Source organism: Physella acuta, unplaced genomic scaffold, assembly GCF_028476545.2.
Source record: "Physella acuta isolate Inbredline_101_S28 unplaced genomic scaffold, ASM2847654v3 ptg001682l, whole genome shotgun sequence".
Lineage (NCBI taxonomy): Eukaryota > Metazoa > Mollusca > Gastropoda > Physidae > Physella > Physella acuta.
In genome coordinates, this window is record NW_026733195.1 from 31,891 (window position 1) to 52,553 (window position 20,663).

Here is a 20,663-nt window from a genome sequence, read left to right on the forward strand (position 1 = left end):
GCAACCAAATTTTCAACTCCAATTATCAACCATAATTTCAACCTTATATGTCAACCTGAATTATTAACCCTAATTTCAACCCTAATTGTCAGCTCTGACTATCAACCCTAATTTCAACCTTAATTGTCATCTCGAATTATTAACCCTGATTTCAATACTATTTGTAAACTCTGAATCTCAACACAAATAGCCAATCCTAATTGTCAACCCTAATCTACAACCCAGTGGCGTAGCGAAGTCGGGTGTCACCCGGTGCGGCACTTAATGGTGTAACCCCCTTCTCAGAGGCGTAGCGACTCTTCCCAGATACAAACCTTCAATTTTCGATTTGCACCCCCCCCCCCCTCGAACTTTTGATTTGCACCCCCCCCCCCTCAAACTTTCGATTTGCGCCCCCCTCCCCGCTCAAATTTTTCTCTATATATTTTACTATTTTTAGCCTTGGTGACACCCCCCTAAATGGTGTCACCCGGTGCGGTCCGCATCCCCCGCCCCCCCCCCTCCCCCTCGCTACGCCTCTGCTACAACCCTCATGTCAACCCTGATTGCTAACAAGCTTCAATGTGTATGTTCCAATGTTTGTTAGTTTCTAACATTTTGTCCTCCCTTCTAGGAAAAGGATTGTTTCTTATCAAAGAGATCACGCTGATATCGCAAATATGCAAATCGATATTCAGATAAGCGAGTAATCAATCAATCAATCGATCAATACATCGACAATTAACCACTGGGATTATTGGGGCATTACAATTGATTTTCACACAATTCGTTACCATTGTTCTCGGTCCTTTGCTGTTCTAAGTAGCTTTGCAACAGGCAGCCCAATCCATACTTTGATGTCGTTCATGTAAGACGTTATTGCCTTGTGTGGGTGGGGGTTAGACAATTAGCTTTGTATCCCCATAAAAATATATTAAAACAAAGTATTCACCGCATAGATATGTGGTATGTTAAGATAGCGTTTCATTGTTTTATTTTAACAATCGTGGTACACCTCCAAATATTAAAAGGATCAATATAATTTTGAAGATATGAGTTCTTAGAAATTAGCTTTGTATCTCCATAAAACATATATTCTTACAATGTATTCACCGCATAGATATGTGGTATGTTAAGATAGCGTTTCATTGTTTTATTTTAACAATCGTGGTACACCTCCAAATATTAAAAGGATCAATATAATTTTGAAGATACGAGTTCTCAGAAATGTCTAGGAAGTTGTTGAAAGGCAGCAAAATATGGCGTACACTATATGGTGGGAGGAGAGGGTTTTGAGATATATGTATTATTTGTACACCGTAATGTATACTCAGTAGCGTAGCGAGGGGGGGGGGGACGACGTTAGGGGGCGCCAAAATGGGTTGGAAAAATAAATTGAAAGGTTGAGGGGGTGCCAATTGAAAGTTTGAGAGGGGGGTCCAAATCGAAATCTTGAGGGGGGGGGGTGTAAATCAAAAGTTTGAGGGGGGTGCAAATTGAAATCTTGAGGGGGGTGCAAATCGATTAGTTTGTCCCCGGGCGCCGGGAAGGGTCGCTACGCCTCTGTGTATACTATAATACGTTCTCGCCTGGTACGCCAGGCACAGTGTGTGGGATCAAACACAGGTCTAATTCCAGATATGCTAGAATATTTCTTTATTCAAACACAAATCATGTACTCTGATTTATTCTGTCTGTGTAAGATAATTAATCTGCCTGTTATTTTTTTCATGAACTACTTTGTCTAAATTATGTTTTCTGAAATATTTTACCGTCTGAGATATTTTTTTCTGTCTGTTGTTTCTGTGTGAGATACTTTGTCTGCCTAAGATATTTACTCTGAAATATTTTGTCGGTCTAAGATATAGTATCAGAGACGTTACGCTTTTGTGTGTTAGGGGTCGGCGTGATCGAGTCGATAAAACTCATGGTTGCTAAACCGAAAAGTCTCGTGTTCAAACCCTCGAGCATTTGTGGCTGGACAGCTGGGGACAGCAACTCTTCTACAACTCGTGCTTTGTAGTTTGTTCTAGGTTGGACAAAGGCAAGGAAGCAAATTCAAAAAGAAAAGAAGGCTAAAATCGGAGTCGACGGCCTATATGGCGCATAAACATTTGACACGTATACTACATTGTGTTGAAGGGAATACATTCCAACACCAATATTAAGAATGACGAAGAAGAAGAAGGCATTTGTGATGTGATGTGTGACGTTTTATGTTCGGTTCTAGTGTACAAATAAACCCTGTATGAATCATTCTCAATTAGAAGTCTGCTTAGTATCTGGGAAATATTCAAGTTAGTTCGTAATCTCAAAAAAATTAGCTAGTCGATATAGCTATCGTCTCTTTAAGTGACTTTAAGTTAAGGTGATACTTAAATTCTTTAGCTTCCTTCTATTTAATAACTTTTAATAATCGTTAAATATATTGAATAATATAAATACTGTTTCTTGAGAGATCAATCGTATCTTGTATTGTATAAACATTTTCAAACATGTAGTTGTGTAATGTATTATTAGGGACAAAGGCAGAATTCCTTGTATTTTTTAACCACCTCTTTCCAAGACACGCTTGACTGAGTCGCCTTTAGCTTATACGTTAAGTTTTTCTACGTAGCGATACAGGACGTAACAGAAGTCAGGCTTGGAGGACGTTTATTAACAGGTGGTACATACAGAGACGGCTAGCGCGTTATAAATACGAGTTACACGACAGATTACAGATGAACATGTTGGTGTCTGGAAATCAATCTAGCTGGGATAGTGTTGGATTCAAATGAACATAACAGTGCCTAGAGCATAAAGATCACATTGGAATTTGCTCTAATTATATCAAATAGCCAACATGAGGTCCATGATTGTTACCTGGGTCTTAGCTATGGTGTTCCTTATACGTTTTAGCTCTGGCATAACAGGTAAGTTTTTTCTAATATATATATATATATATATATATATATATATATATATATATATATATATATATATATATATATATATATATATATATATATATATATATATATATATATATATGTGCGTGTGTGTGTGTGTGTGTGTGTGTGCATGTATTAACAGGGAAACTACTTTGGTATTTTTAACGTATCTGTGTTTTGTCAGTGCGTTTAAAGTACAGCACCAGTGACGTCATAAACCAAACACCACCTGATTACGTCAACATAACCGTTGTCATCAGCGTTAACACAACAGCCGAACTTCGCATGCAGCGTGTTCCTTATATCCGTCTAGACACGCCGGTCTATACATTGACAACTGACAAAGATGGACGCCCGATTCCTGCTAGAGAGTTTGTCGTCATTCCTGAAGTGAGTATTATTGGGCTCTTATTTAACGTTGTTTACTATTATTATTACCGTAAAATTTAATTATACGTTTAACATTATAAATCATTTTACCGTTATATTATCTATTAAGTTATATAAAGACAGAATATACTTATAAAACGATTGTTAGCTCTTTAGGGGATACTATATTTTGACAAGAATACAGATATATTAAAATGCCAGTGAATTGACAAAACTATACAGTTATTAAGTAAATGTTTCTGATCATATTTTTACTTAAGTATATTATTCTATTGCTTTTTTTTTTTACAACTCTGCCTCCATATAGAAAAACATATACGTGCACACATGTTACGTCCTCAACTTTTTATATATACACCTATAAAATTATAAATACGTATTTAACTATAAAAGAAATACATATTTATTACGTGTGTGTGTATTATATTTACATAAATAATCATATGTCGGCATAGTAAAATTATTTCAATATAATAATATAAAGGGAGAGCAAAACTAGAAGTATCCAGTGAAGGTTGTGAGCGAGAAATTTGTCCTGTCTCGATTATCTCATTAAATTTGAGGTTTAACCTTTTGACCCACTTTGTCACTATTTCTCGTTAGTCAAAATGGACCGTTGGTGCGCCCTAAGTGTCTTTTTGACCAGTTTCTCCATGCTTCATTGGTATCTGTCATCTTTGGAACTTCTCCCAGAGTTAACCCATCCATTTTCTTTGCAGACTTTTTTTTGTCTGGCATGGTCTATTGTACAAATGTTTCGGTAGTTTTCCTTCCCTCCCCTTTCAACTACACACAAAATTACATTAAATTCATTATCTGTTGAAACTTTCGATTTTACGGTTAAGTATTTTACCATATTGATGCGGTAAATGCAATGTTGAGAGGATGATAATGGCTCGAAACATTGTTTTTAATTTATTCGAGTAAATTATAAAACGAGCAACGGTCACTAATTTGTATCCTCTTGCTTTGAGTTTTAAAATGTAGTTGGAATTTTATCACTAGCAAATTTTTCAGATGAGCTATCTATACATCATTAATACGAATATACCACTCCTTATTAGTAACTTTCATTCAGCTAGATATAATTTATGCTATTAATTTATCACTCCAAATTAGTAACCTATCATTTATTGCTAGGAATATACCACTTCTAACATAGCATGTTTCAACAGAATATGGGCTACTATCAGGACGTAGAAGGTAACGCCGCCCTACAGATTGAAAGAATAGATGGATCCACGGACAATGACACTCGACTTTCACTGGTAACCTTTTAATTCATGCTCTGCATCTACTTGCACTATATATATATATATATATATATATATATATATATATATATATATATATATATATATATATATATATATATATATATATATATATATATCCGATGTTACAGAATATTTACCCTAACGCATCTCTCCTTATAACCCAAAGGTCTAAAAGAAAATAATATTCACATCATATGAAGACGAATAAGCATTTCGTGTGCTTTTTAAAACTTGTTTAACAAAACAATACCATTTGTTTCAAATTAATGTTGTATTACATTTTTGTCAGAGAGGTACTTTTACTCACGACGGCGTGGTCTACACGCTCTCACCTACTGCACGTGCTGAGCGAGACGTGTCCACACAGTTTGAACATTTCGACCTTCAGGAGCTCAAGCCTTATCCTGCTAACGCTTTTGATTACGTGGTGCCCAGTAAGTTGTTGAGTTGTACATGCTCATAGCCAGTGGCGTAGCGAGGTCGGGTGTCACCCGGTGCGGCACTTAGTGGTGTCACCCCCCCCCCCTCCCCACGCAGAGGCCAAAGCGACTCTTCCCGGGTGACAAACTTTCAATTTCGATTTGCACCCTCCACCCCCTTCAAATTTTTCTCTATAAATTTTACTATTTTTTGCCTTGGTGTCACCCCCCTAAATGGTGTCACCCGGTGCGGTCCGCACCCACCGCCCCCCCCCTCGCTATCACAATCACAATCACAATCACAAACAAAATAACAATCACAAACAAAATCACAAACAAAATCACAATCACAATCACAATCACAATCACAAGCGTAAGCACAAGCACAAGCACAAGCACAAGCACAAGCACAAGCATATTAATAAGCATAAGCATAAGCATATTAATAAGCATAAGCATAAGCATAAGCATAAGCATAAGCATAAGCATAAGCATAAGCATAAGCATATTAATAAGCATAAGCATAAGCATAAGCATATTAATAAGCATAAGCATAAGCATAAGCATAAGCATAAGCATAAGCATAAGCACAAGCACAAGCACAAGCACAAGCACAAGCACAAGCACAAGCACAAGCATAAGCACAAGCACAAGCACAAGCACAAGCACAAGCACAAGCACAAGCACAAGCACAAGCACAAGCACAAGCGTAAGCGTAAGCGTAAGCGTAAGCGTAAGCGTAAGCGTAAGCGTAAGCGTAAGCGTAAGCGTAAGCGTAAGCGTAAGCGTAAGCGTAAGCGTAAGCGTAAGCGTAAGCGTAAGCGTAAGCGTAAGCGTAAGCGTAAACATAAGCGTAAGCATAAGCGTAAGCATAAGCGTAAGCATAAGCATAAGCATAAGCATAAGTATAAGCATAAGCATAAGCATAAGCATAAGCATAAGCATAAGCATAAGCATAAGCATAAGCATAAGCATAAGCATAAGCATAAGCATAAGCATAAGCATAAGCATAAGCATAAGCATAAGCATAAGCATAAGCATAAGCATAAGCATAAGCATAAGCATAAGCATAAGCATAAGCATAAGCATAAGCATAAGCATAAGCATAAGCATAAGCATAAGCATAAGCATAAGCATAAGCATAAGCATAAGCATAAGCATAAGCATAAGCATAAGCATAAGCATAAGCATAAGCATAAGCATAAGCATAAGCATAAGCATAAGCATAAGCATAAGCATAAGCATAAGCAAAATTATAATCAGTAGTGGTAATTGTAGTAATAATGATAATAAGATGTTCACCGTTGCCATGCAAACATATTTTCAGAACAGTCCCTGATAGAAAGTTCCACTTCCTGTTATCGAAAATCGATGAAAAGTTGAAACGGAACTACAAATTTGAAAGAACACTTAAAATAATATATACAATTTTAACAACCTTGATGTAACGGTACACAAGTTATCGTTTATACAGACACATATACACACACACAGAGAGACATACGGACAGATTTGCCAAGTCCCGTTTTTCCGACTCGATTACGCATAAAACGCCAACATTTTAATATATCTGGATTTATAATTTTCTCCAGATTAAAATAAGTCCTCTATACTCCGGATGTGAAGAAGGAGTGATTTGTAAATTGCTGAAAACTGTCAAAATTTCAAGCGATTTTTTGCACGATTACAATACTTTCTCTATACTCTATATATGAGAAAGTAAAAAAAAATAAAGCGTATTAACTAAATAATTATTTTTTTCTGAACAGAAAAAAACACAGACGTCGCAAAAGGCATCAATATAAATAATCCAACATTTATTCCCCCATTAACCAATCGTCGCCGTAAACGCCAGACAAAACCCGACTACTACATTGACGTGGTTGCTATGGTAGACTTTGGCTGCTGGAAGATCTTCCTGGCTAAAGCCACGGGTGTGAGAGATGACGCCATCAGAAACATACAGAAATATTTTTCTTTGATTTTCAATGGGGTGAGCATATTGCTAATACATTGTATCTCACTCACACTTCGTTTTGAAACAAACATGGGCTTGTCAACAACGTGTATCGTGTTTTCGTGATAGTCTCATTCCCAGTTGTGAAATTCGAATTTGTTAATGGGAGGCAACACATTAAGGTAATTAAGCTAATCCACTCTGAGACATGGCATAATCATGTAGGTACATAAATACAGACCTATCCCTATAACTGATACTACGTGTGTTCTTAACCCTAACCCCACGCTTTTCATAATATGAATCCATATCCCTATCTATAATGTATATATATATATATATATATATATATATATATATATATATATATATATATATATATATATATATATATATATATATATATATATATATATATATTTATGTATATATATATATATGACTATATGTGTAAGGGTGCATGCGTATTTATATGTGTATACTTGTGGAAATACAAACATGATTTATATATAAACTAGCCGTCCCGGCCAGGCCCTGCTCTGGCTTCTGTGAAAAACCTTTCTGTTAAAGACCATTACCTGTGTGTTTAGTAATCATCATAAACCCGGCATTGCCCACCCAAACCACAACCAACCAAAACAACAAAACGCAAACATAACGCTAACACAATTACAAATAAAAACGAAAACAAAAACCTAACAACAAACCCAACCACAACCACAAACACCAATACAAACACAAAGAAAAAACAAACAAAAAAGCAAACGAAAACAAAAACCTAACAACAAACCCAACCACAAACACCAATACCAACACAAAAAAACAACGAAAAAGCAAACGAAAACAAACCAAATCCAAACGCAAAACCAACCAAAAACACAAATACAAACCCAAACAAAAAAAACACAAACAAAAACGAAAAAAGAAAGAACAAAAACGAACCAAATCAAAACGCAACCACTAACGCAAACCCACCTAAACACAAAGAAAACACTAACGCGAACATAAACGCCCGGGGCGGAATCACCTGTTTTAGCTTAATGAACGACTATAGTACCCCAACTTATTCATAGTCTTTTGCACTCACTTAAACGAACGCGCCTGTTTCAATTTGATGAACAATTTTAATACTCCAAGCTTATCCGTAAAATACCTACAACATTTGCACTTGATCAATCCCCGCTAATTATGTAATTATTTTTTTTCCCAACACCAAAACAAAGTAATTAAAAAGTAAATTATTTTCGACTAATGCAATGGTTTTATAAAGGGAAGTAATTTTGTTTTCCTAATTTATCAAAGGGAAGTAAGTGCTATAGGACTAAATAAAGACATAATTAGAATTTTTGTAAAAGATGATATTTTTTTTAAACTTGTGTTTAATGAACATGCCGACAATTATTACTGTAATTTGAAAAATGAAAATGATTTCCCAACACTTTCAATGGTAATTTTTTAGCTCATAAATTTAGACAAATGCGCACGATAATTTTTCTAACACTTAAAATCGTACAATTCCAACGACATACAAATGCATTACATACAGAACGGAGCTTTATATATTAGATTCTCACTATTACTTTCTGATTCTCTAGGTTGATAGCATGTATCATAGCATAACTACAACCAACTTCATTCTTAACGTTAGACTGAAAAAAATCATTATCTGTGAGGTAAGTCTATACACCATAAAACTAGAAAAATGTTTAACTGATATAGTTTTTTCATACTTATACATTCACCAAAACCTAAAAGCTTACCGCAAACAAATACATACATAGAACTATCTTGTATTAAAATCATAAGTTAGCTACATTTATGTTATGAACAATAGAAAATTTGCATTTTATTACACTAGACAAGGAACTAACAAAATTTACTAGCTCGTAAACGTGTAATAACATTAGTAGGTGGTTATTAATATTATCTTCTCTGCCGATAGCTTGGTTTAAGTTGACTTTACTACAGCTAATAAAATCTGAAACCTCTGTTTATAAGTACTTGTCCTAGTTCTTTAGAATATGATTAGAATATTATACATTTTTACTTTTTACAAACTTGTTCAGTAGTTGTTAATATACATATTATAAATAAATAAATAAATAATATATATATATATATATATATATACATATATATATATATATATATATATATATATATATATATATATATATATTTATTTATATTTATATTTTTAATTATATATTTATATATATATATATATATATATATATATATATATATATATATATATATATATATATATATATATATATATAAATATATAAATATATATATATCTATGTATATATCTATATTAATATATATATATCTATATTAATATATATATATATATATATATATATATATATATATATATATATATATATATATATATATATATAAACACACATATATATATATATAAATATATATATATATATAAATGTATATAAATAATATATATATATATATGAGACATATATATATATATAGGCATGTCTATGTATGTATGCTAGACCTCCGATGCATCACCATTCACAAACAATGCGACAACACTTGCTGAAAACTATGTGGACAGCTATGCTGGACTGAATATTTTGGCTGACTACGTTAAGACCAACGAAGGGTCTCTGTTTATACCATATGACCACGTCATGTTGTTTATCGGGTAAATTATATGTATATATATATATATATATATATATATATATATATATATATATATATATATATATATATATATATATATATATATATTATATTGAAGAAAATACATCGCAGTGGGTTCCCCTGCCACGGTTAAGTACTAGATATATAACAAGTTTGATTAATTAGTAATAATAATATGTTGCGTAAATTTCCATTAAGCTGAGAATGATTATCTGGAATTGATGGGGATAAAAAAATTTGATCTTGGCTTTGGTGGCACATTTTAAAATTTTACAGTCACTACTGAAATTGTCTTATTTTCACTGCATATGCTTTATATCACGAAGGTATTTTTAATGCTTATTTTGTTTCTTCTGTCGTAGCTACAACTTAACCGATTCTAATCGCAATGCCGATCTACTAGGTAAGTTAAAATTCTCTTTCTTATAGTTTAACTGTTTTATAGGGATTGATATACTATTATGCGGAGAACAACAACGCATAACTGACTATAGCCTACATATTGAATAAACCGGGATTGATCTCCCCTAAACTTTCTCGAATATTCTTATATAACTTGGAATATAGACATGATTTTTAATTACTTAAACTTTTAAAATAAGGATAGAATCTCATAGAAAAAAAGAATTGCGCACCAAGTGAACGCCAAAACAAAATGTGTATAATAGTACGCAATATTATTAGTACTTTATAAATTTACATGAGTTTTTTTAGAAATCGGAAATAGCGTAAATTAGTACTTCCGGTTAATGGAAATTACTCAAAATTTGTCAGAGGGTAGAGATGTAGATCTTTTACTTACATGTGAAATTTCATTTATCTATCTAAAATAGTATTCAAGTTATAGGCTTTTGATAAATTCAAAGTAGAAAAAGTACCACTTCCGGTTATCGGAAATCGCTCAAAAGTTAATACGGATCTACGATTTTGATAAAATACTTATATATGAAATTTTGTCAACCTAACTGTAACGGTACTCAAGTGATCGTGTTTACACACAGACAGACAGACAGACACACACACACACAAACATCCACAGACACACAGACATACGGACAAGATTGCAAAATTTATGTTTTTCTGTATCAGTGAGGTGTAAAACGTCGAGATTTGTAAAAAATCTCGAGTTTTTTTTTGCACGATTTCAAGACTTTCTCTATACTTCGTATATACGAGAAAGTAAAAAATGCTTCAGTTAAGTTGATGTTTCGCTGCTCATTAATGACATCACGTTTGTTCCAGTGTAGAATTTTAGACTTTTCTGGAGAAATCTAGCTATGACACGGAATACTATGTTGTCTTTTTTTGGATTTATTTATGTTTCATAAACACGTGTACTTAATCAATGTATTTAACACTGGTATGTGGTACGTTATTTTTTAATGAAACATGCATATTTAATTGGACGTCGTGTCCCCAGCGGTAGAGCGCCTGACTGTTAACCCGAAAGTCACGAGTTCGTATCCAGGTTTAAGTAAATGGAACGTCCCTGTTCTGATTGGTACTTAACTCACGTTAAGGAAATTAAAGACGACTGGTCAAAGTGCTGACCACATTAACCTTTATGTGCCGATGTGAAAAAACATATTAAATCTATTTCTTATACCTAATGGATAGCTAGGTCTTAAGAGGAGTCTTTACATACATGTATATTTAATTAAACATGAGAAAAAATAAATATACCTTTGGATGTTGAAAAATGTCTTAGGTCTTGCTTATGTGGGTACTACGTGTAATGCTGGTGGTTTGAGCACTTCAGTTGTTGAAGAAATGGGGGTTTACTCTTCCATACATACAGCAGCACACGAGCTAGGACATGGGTAAGTGCTTTCATAGTTTAATCCTTGTGTAGTGTTTTCCATTTGTCCAATACCGGTGACGCGGTTGGCGGATATACGATTTTAGCCTTTGTGTACCGAGTTTCTTCCAGGCATCTGAGCCCCCCCCCCCCCCGGAAATTTTAGTCCCCCCTCCCCCCCAAATAAAAAGTTTCAAGTGCCCCCCTGGAGGAAAAAGTCTGGAAGAAACACTGTTAGTGTATTATCGAATATGAGCCCATCATGTATTTGTAAACTAAGTAATAACAATTTCTGTATTTATCAGAACAATTTATCACTAAGTTAACGTCTTTCTCTCGTACCAATTTACCAGTTTGATCCAAGAGTTTGTTTATATTCATTTCTAAGACACTGAATCAAGACTGCTAAAGTTATTTTTTTTTTACAATTTTCCTCAAATAAATCCAAATTGAGTCTAATAATGTGTCTTATAAAACTGACAAGAATTTTTTGTTTAAATAAATGTGTTAACAAATGTGACCATGTCCTCAACCATCATTAACTGTTAACTATTTGATCGTGAACCCGCTTATCTTCAAAACATGACGGAGATGGCAATACATGCTATAACGCTGACCGTTACATAATGGCGACTTCGCTTAACTACCAAGAGACGCCCGAGACAAAGCTTAACCCATGGAAGTTCTCGAACTGCAGTGCCAGTTACTTCAGCGGATATGTCTCAACACTCTTGCAGACTGTGTAAGTTATACATTACATACATCCAGAGGCGTAGCAAGGGGGGGGGGGGGGGGGGACATATGTCCCCGGGCGTCGACCTTAGTGGGCACCAAAATGGGTTGGAAAAACAAATCGGATGTTTGACGGGGGGGGGGGGTGCAAATACATCAATTATTTTTTTCTAAATTATGAAGTTCTTTCGTGTTTAAGAATACCCACTTCAGATTAGTTGAAATGTGTTAAAATAAGTAATATAAATCTAATATTCTTTTATATTAGTTTCAGAAAGTATGAATTTTCAATTTAAATTTCGTAATAGTTTTAAAAATAAGTATCTTTAGATTCTTGCATTAAGCAGATTATCAGCATAATGTTTTCGTTAAATTTATGTAACTTCTGTTGTTATTGGTATTAATTTTTAAAACCTTCGAGATTGTGCTAATGAAATAAAAATTGGCATATTTTGTTTTATTTTCAACAATTTTGTTAGTTCAGATCAAATTTAAAACATTAAATAAATTTTTTTAAAAATTTTAATGTTTTTTTGTAGATTGGTTTCATATTTCTATTTACGTTATTTAAAAAAAATCAATTGTTTTGATTTATTTAGTTTTTTCCTTTGTGGTTAATTTATAAGAACATTAAAACTGATTTATTTATTTTTTAGAAAGGGTACGGCTTGTTTGACAACTCTACTCAATCAAGACTCCCAGATTCCAGACACATCCGGTCAACTGTTGGGTCAACTCTATCCACCATCAGAGCAGTGTGTCATGCTATATGGGAACAATTCTTATGACTGCAGGGTAAGCCAATATGCAGAGAGGTCTCGAGGTGCGGGCGGTAAGTGCGGACCGCACCGGATGACACATTTTGTGGGGGGGGGGGTGTTGACACCAAGGGGAAAAAATGCAAAATATATAGAAGAAATATGCTATTTGCATATTGCGCTTAATGAACGATAAAAAAAAGTATTTTAAGTACAAATATACTATGCGACAAAATGTGGGGGGGGGTGTATCTATGATTCAATCCTGCTAACTATATAGAACAAAATGCTACATCCAGTTGAATTAATAATCGATTATAGATAAACATCTTTACTATAAAAAATTTAAAGCTAGCATATATATAAATATATATATATATATATATATATATATATATATATATATATATATATATATATATATATATATATATATATATATATATATAGCCTCTACATCATTTCCCTTTGATGGTGGAGACCCAAAAAGGTACCGCACCTAGCGACGCCTCTGCCAATATGACATTCATCCGTTTCTTTTTGGGTATTAATGGGTTCGAAGATGGAGAAATAAATACTTAATTAATAAGCCTTTTTGTGTAATTATTAGTGTATCTAAAATAAGAAAAAAATATTGACATGCATCAGGGACTCTTTTAAAAATATGGTTGCGCGGGTAAAAATTGCCATCTTGAAAATAAAAACGTTTGTGTAGTTTTGTTGCCGCTACGAAATCCCAGTGAATACTTTAGGAACAATGTATTGTAGGCATGATTTGAACACCCATGCAATAAAGTTTTTCAAACTATTGTATTGTTACCGGTTCTAAAATCCAGTAAATATTGTAGGAATATATATTTTAGGGACGATGTGAAGAGCCATTTAATACAGTTTTTATAAACTATTGTATTGTTTCAGGTTCTAAAACCCAGTAAATATTGTAGGAATATATATTTTAGGGACGATGTGAAGAGCCATTTAATACAGTTTTTATAAACTATTGTATTGTTTCAGGTTCTAAAACCCAGTAAATATTGTAGGAATATATATTTTAGGGACGATGCGAAGAGCCATTTAATAAAGTTTTTATAAACTATTGTATTGTTTCAGGTTCTAAAACCCAGTAAATATTGTAGGAATATATATTTTAGGGACGATGTGAACAGCATTTTAATAAAGTTTTTATAAACTATTGTATTGTTTCAGGTTCTAAAACCCAGTAAATATTGTAGGAATATATATTTTAGGGACGATGTGAAGAGCCATTTAATACCGTTTTTATAAACTATTGTATTGTTTCAGGTTCTAAAACCCAGTAAATATTGTAGGTATATATATATTTTAGGGACGATGTGAAGAGCCATTTAATACAGTTTTTATAAACTATTGTATTGTTTCAGGTTCTAAAACCCAGTAAATATTGTAGGAATATATATTTTAGGGACGATGTGAACAGCATTTTAATAAAGTTTTTATAAACTATTGTATTGTTTCAGGTTCTAAAACCCAGTAAATATTGTAGGAATATATATTTTAGGGACGATGTGAAGAGCCATTTAATACAGTTTTTATAAACTATTGCATTGTTTCAGGTTCTAAAGCCCAGTAAATATTGTAGGAATATATATTTTAGGGACGATGTGAACAACATTTGAATAAAGTTTTTATAAACTATTGTATTGTTTCAGGTTCTAAAACCCAGTAAATATTGTAGGAATATATATTTTAGGGACGATGTGAAGAGCCATTTAATAAAGTTTTATAAACTATTGCATTGTTTCAGGTTCTAAAATCCATTAAATATTGTAGGAATATCTATTGTAGGGACGATGTAAACAGCCATTTAATAAAGTTGTATTAACCATTTCCTTTGTTACAGTTACGAAATCCCAGTGAATACTGCAGGAACATGTATTGTAGTGATGGTTTCAGTAATCTTTGTTACATGGCTTATGCTCTAGAAGGTACAACCTGCGGCAGTGGAAAGGTATGGGCTTGTTTCGTTTATAATTTGGTCGTCTATCTTTTTAAATTTAAAATTCTTTCGATCCTTATTAAAATTACATTTGTTCCATGGCAAGCTGTTTTAGATTCTTCGTTAAATTAAAACTTACATAAAAAAACGCGTTAATAAATATATTGTACATTTTACTCTTTATTCAACAAAAATAAAAGTCTGGAATTGATACCCAGGGATTTGCATCATAATTATTTTTATGATACAGTATCGATGTATTAAAAAAATTATAAAATTATTGAAAAATTATTGGATGTCTTGAATTATTTGTTTGTTTTTATGAGACAGTATCGATATATAAAAAAATTATTAAATTATTGTTAAATTATTGGAAGCCTTGAATTATTTGTTTGTTTTTATGATACAGTATCGATGTATAAAAAACAATTACAATATTATTGTTAAATTATTGGATGCCTCGAATTATTTGTTTGTATGTTAGATTTAGTTAAGTGTTTAATAGAAATAACAATGAATTGTAAAGTTTAGATTTTGTATATATTTTCTTGAATTAATAAAACAACAAATTTAAATGTTAAATAGAAAATAAGGTTCAAACAATGGTATCTAGTTTTAACGATAAAATTTAGTTCACATATGTTGCTTTAAAAGATGTTTTTCTTTTAAATAGCTATGTAAGGGAGGTGACTGTGTAACGGACGCAGCAGCCCCTATAGTTGATGGTATGTTAAAATATTTTCCTTTGAAAGTATGTTTGGAAAATTTTAGGATTTTAAGCATGCGTTTTAATACATCTATAGTATTCTATAGGAATCATTTATATAACATGTAAAACAACATTATGGAACTATAGTCATCCAAACGCTAGAACATACAGTTATATATATTCCAAAATCCCACCCCCCCCCCCCCCACCTAACACTCGGACTAACATACATGAATTCATTATTATTATTTAATTTCAATACAGTATTGTAATTAAACCTCCTTTAAAATATAGTGATTTTGCAACTATATAAACTGTTCAAAATACCTACGCAGTTTAAATAAATGTATTATCTTTATATTTTAAAAAGTAGTTTAGTTTAAATAAAATGTTATTGTTTAAAAATAAATTCAATACATTTTTTAAAAACATTTTTTCTTCTTCGTCGTCCTCACAAATATGTGTAGAGGATTGTGTGTTTGGAGATGAGTCACGGAAAATATTTTCTACTCTTGGGAACAAAACGTGTGCTTCACTTGTGCAGACGTCTAAACTGTATTGCTATCAAGATTCCGTTTTTAAACTCTGCTGCGCTACCTGCAAGGCTGTGAAAAGAAACGTTCCAGGTGGGTAAATGTATGGTGTCACTGAGGGCAGTGGCATAGCGATGTCGGTTGTCACATGGTGCGCACCTAATGATGTCAATCCCGCCCCCTTAGAAAAAAAGTATATATATATATATATATATATATATATATATATATATATATATATATATATATATATATATATATATTAATATACCTATATATAATATACGTGTATACGCATGTGTATATGTATTGAAATATTTTTTCTTCTTGATGTATTTAATTTTTTACACCCCCCCCCCCCACACCCCTTCATCACCACACGATGATTGCTCTAATCTGTGCACAGATAATACTAACGATTTGTATCGTTTAGAAATACAGCTGGATGTAGCATGTTTTCTCTATCATTAGAAGGCTTACGTCATTCTAATTAATCATTTCAATTTTCTATATATTATAATTTGTATTGCTATTTTTTGCCTTGGTATCACCCCCTAAATTGTATCACCCGGTGCGGTCCGCACCCCCCCCCCCAACCCCCACCCCTCTCGCTACGCCTCTGACTGAGGGTGTCATTTCTCCTCAAGCTCATAGTGCTGATTTTACTCTACTCTACGTCGAGGATTTTTTGATCACAGAAAAGACAGTCCAGGTTATATCCTCACCTTCCTTATAGTAGTTTGTGCGAATTATAATTTAACATCATTTTAGGTATAACCTACAAAGACAGCTTCATAAATAGTCTACCGCCCCAACCCACCTGAACGTTATGACTTTTAAAGAGAAAATACAAACTTTTACTAGTATCGTCCTCCCCCCCCCCCCCCACACCCGGAAAATTTAGTCTGCCCCCCCCCCCCCCCATCATCCCCCAACGCCGAAAATATCACTCCCCCCCCCCCCCCCCCCCCACGGAGAAAAAAGTCTTAAAAAAACACTGTATCCAATGTTGATGTAGGTACCAATTGAACAAATTATTTATTAAGCTAGTGTTAAGTCCTTACCATTGTAGACGAACATTTATTTTTATTTTACAGGGTGTGAATATGGAGACACATTTACGGGATGTACGGCAAGTTCTTGTAGTATCCAGGAAAACTTAGCCGGCTGCTGTGAAACGTGCAATTACACTGCACCCATAACAACAGCGGCGACTACACCGTCGGCATCATCCCTCGCGACAACTACAATCACCATCTCGACAACCACCTCAAAATCAACAGCAGCATCGACGTCCTCTCTAACTCAGACAACAGGATCGACGCCACCAACACAGGTTTCAACAGCATCAACATCAACAGCAGCAACAGCATCAACATCAACAGCAGCAACAGCATCAACATCAACTGCAGCAACAGTATCAACATCAACAGCAGCAACAGCATCAACATCAACTGCAGCAACAGCATCAACATCAACAGCAGCAACAGCATCAACATCAACAGCAGCAACAGCATCAACATCAACTGCAGCAACAGTATCAACATCGGATGCAGCCGTTACGGCGACGACGGCATCACCAACAGGAAACAACACAACTACACTGCGACCTACAACTACAGGTAATTATATAGCATTTTTATGTGGCGTAATAATACTAATATTGTTTATAGAGTTTAACTTCGTTAAAAAAGGTTTCACTGAGCAATATTGTTTACCCAATATATAAATACACACACACACACACATACACACACACACACACATATATATATATATATATATATATATATATATATATATATATATATATATATATATATATATATATATATATATATATATATGGGTTGTCTGGTCTAATGGGAGAGCGTTTCTTATTAACGTTAGTTCAAATCTCGGTTCGGACTTGGGCTGTAGGATATTCCTGCTATCCCTGAGTCCACCCAGCTCTGATAGGTACCAGCCTAACATTAGGGAAAGTAAAGGAGGCTTTGCATAGAGTTTATTACACTATCCCTTCATATGTGGGTGGGGGAGGGGGGGGGTAACATAACAGGTAAACTCTATTTTATCTGCGACATTGGCTTTTGGGTTTTTAAGGGTATCTATGCAAATATATACGTATACAATATACATACATATGTATTTATTTGAACGTTCATTTTATACGAACACAGAGGCAATCGTTTGTGTGGACACCACCGGGTCAGTAATGGACAACATGAGCTGTTCAGACATAGCAGAGAAAAACATTGGCTACTGTTACCTGGCAATGGTCCACACACAATGCTGCTCCACCTGTGGCCGTGCCGCTAGTGGCGTGAAAGGTAAAGTCAGATTTGTGTAGATTGGCGAATGTGGGATTTAGATGGGGTCAAACAGGGATTAAAATAATTAGTTGTTTAATGTTGGGGATCTAGTTGTTGCAATGAACTCGTCCAGAATAAAACTGTTTGAACGTACATTAGCGAACGCTAATGCAATGGCGATTACTGAATGCGATTGAGGAGCCAAAATGCAAAATGGCTGAAGTAAACTTTTCTTAAATGATATAAGTTCCTTTTTTAAATTCATCTCTATCAGTTCCATCAGTTCCAAGCACACGCGGAATTGTATCACCCTCAAAAAGGCGATAAAATTGAACGATAAAATGTTCAATATCAGTACATGGATATTTGTATTTAAACAAAATAGTGGTTTTTCTTTTTAAAAAGCTGCCTTAAATGCACTTAAGCCCTTTTGCATTTGGGCTTCTCACATAATTAAGAACAGAGATATGTGAATAGCAAAAGTAAATGCTTCCCAAGGCTTAAGAAAGTAATAACATTTTTGGGATCATTATTTGTGGATTTATTTGGGTGCATGGGTGTCCTTTATATCTTAAACATATAAATAAACAATGAATATATATATATATATATATATATATATATATATATATATGTATATAGATATATATATGTGTGTATGTGTATGTGTGTGTGTATGTTTATGTATGAGTGCGTTAATTTCGAGTGTAAAAGCTTCTCTAAACTTTTGACTAGAAGTACTCCACAAAGTTGGCCTACCACTCCAATCCAAACCAAAACAACGTTCCACAAAGTATTATTTAATCAATAGGAAGCATAAACAATATTTGTAACTCCTTATCCTCAGGTTGTGAGTACGGTGACCGTGAACCCACCGCATGCGCACTTGTCAACGCCTGTCAGACCACACCAGAACTATGCTGTCAAACATGTAACTCGGGCAGACAAACTGCTAGCGGCAACAGCCTCAGTGTTGTGTCTGCCGGGATCTTCTTGTTTGTTGTTCATATTGTAACTCCCGAATGGTGAACATCTATTGCTGAGCTATTATCAGTCGAATGCCTTAATCTATTTGAATACGTGTGTATAAGTGTATTGTGTGTGTGTGTGTGTGTGTGTGTGTGTGTGAAAGTTATATTTTAATCTATTAAATTAGTGACATTTTTCTACTGTCGTATTGTTACTTTACTTGATAAAATATTATTTTATTGTCATTTCTTTGATTTTACTTAGTGAAATTTTATTTTATATCTTATCTTTTACCATATTCATTGAAATTTTATTTAATTGTTATATATTTTACTTTGTTTAGCGAAATTTTATTTTATTTTTATATCTTTTACTTTATTCGGTGACATTTTATTTTATTGTAATATCTTTTACTTTATTTAGTGATATTTTAATCTCTCCTCCCATTTACTTCCAACCTCCACTACCATCCACTAACCGAATACTCCCAAAACGACATTAACCGTTTTTTATTAAGTCCATTCTACATCAGCTGTCATAAAAACCTGCAGGTCATTTTTTTTCTGCTGGATATTTTCAGTAGCAATTATTTACATTCTACTCAGTCTTACTGAATACATTCCGGATTTACAACCAATAAACTTTATTTATGTACTAATTCACAGGTGTTTTAAAGTGGTTTATTTATTATTTTAGATAAATAACTGAACAATCGACGAAGTTCTTAATTTACATGTGATACATGTAATTATAGTTACTTATACCGCTGCCATTAATTGAATCATTATGCTAAAATATATGTCTGTTGTTGTAATGTGTCCTGGTAGCCAGTTAGTTCAAATGGCTAAGATATAATTAGTATTTATCTAATTACTTCTTAAAAAAAATATTTTTTTTCAAAATACTATTATTATTTGTAAACATTCTTAACCAAATTAATTTCTTTGCGTTAAATTAGGGGTCATCCATAAATGACGTCACACTCGTAGGGGGGAGGGGGGGGTCCGTAATTTTGTGTGATGAGGGGGAGGGGGGGGGGTCAGATGTTGCGACGTCACATTTTTGCATTATAAAAAAGCAATGTTAGAAAACGAATTTTAGACGTTATTTCGCGTTTTAGATAACTGTTTTTATAAATTGTAATAGTTTAGACAAGATTTTGGAAAAATATCAATGTTTTTAAAAATTCAACTGCAATTTTGAGGGGGGTTGTAGGTTGAGGTGTGACGTCATTTTAGGGGGGGTC

At 33.6% G+C, this 20,663-nt stretch overlaps 2 protein-coding genes across 2 annotated transcripts; both read left to right on the forward strand.

Moving 5' to 3' along the window:
• The first annotated feature begins 2,824 nt into the window (after nt 1-2,824).
• On the forward strand, nt 2,825-11,750 carry LOC131929825 (A disintegrin and metalloproteinase with thrombospondin motifs like). Its single transcript, XM_059286215.1, has 10 exons — nt 2,825-2,894; nt 3,097-3,302; nt 4,478-4,570; nt 4,869-5,013; nt 6,768-6,991; nt 8,551-8,628; nt 9,478-9,629; nt 9,994-10,034; nt 11,340-11,451; nt 11,735-11,750. Exons 1-10 carry the CDS (start codon nt 2,825-2,827, stop codon nt 11,748-11,750), a joined length of 1,137 nt encoding a protein of 378 aa, XP_059142198.1.
• A 252-nt stretch (nt 11,751-12,002) lies between these two features.
• LOC131929827 (spore coat protein SP96-like) lies at nt 12,003-20,201 on the forward strand. Its single transcript, XM_059286216.1, has 8 exons — nt 12,003-12,171; nt 12,818-12,956; nt 14,799-14,906; nt 15,568-15,619; nt 16,071-16,229; nt 17,234-17,758; nt 18,317-18,466; nt 19,296-20,201. Exons 1-8 carry the CDS (start codon nt 12,056-12,058, stop codon nt 19,475-19,477), a joined length of 1,431 nt encoding a protein of 476 aa, XP_059142199.1. The 5' UTR covers nt 12,003-12,055; the 3' UTR covers nt 19,478-20,201.
• The last annotated feature ends 462 nt before the right edge of the window (nt 20,202-20,663 follow it).

Coding starts and splice junctions, on each gene's coding strand:
- LOC131929825 (XM_059286215.1), top strand. CDS start 2,825: ATGAGGTCCATGATTGTTACCTGGGTCTTAGCTATGGTGTTCCTTATA. Junction 2,895..3,096: donor TTTTAGCTCTGGCATAACAG/GTAAGTTTTTTC, acceptor GTGTTTTGTCAG/TGCGTTTAAAGTACAGCACC. Junction 6,992..8,550: donor TTTCTTTGATTTTCAATGGG/GTGAGCATATTG, acceptor CTGATTCTCTAG/GTTGATAGCATGTATCATAG.
- LOC131929827 (XM_059286216.1), top strand. CDS start 12,056: ATGGCGACTTCGCTTAACTACCAAGAGACGCCCGAGACAAAGCTTAAC. Junction 12,957..14,798: donor ACAATTCTTATGACTGCAGG/GTAAGCCAATAT, acceptor CCTTTGTTACAG/TTACGAAATCCCAGTGAATA. Junction 15,620..16,070: donor AGCAGCCCCTATAGTTGATG/GTATGTTAAAAT, acceptor AAATATGTGTAG/AGGATTGTGTGTTTGGAGAT.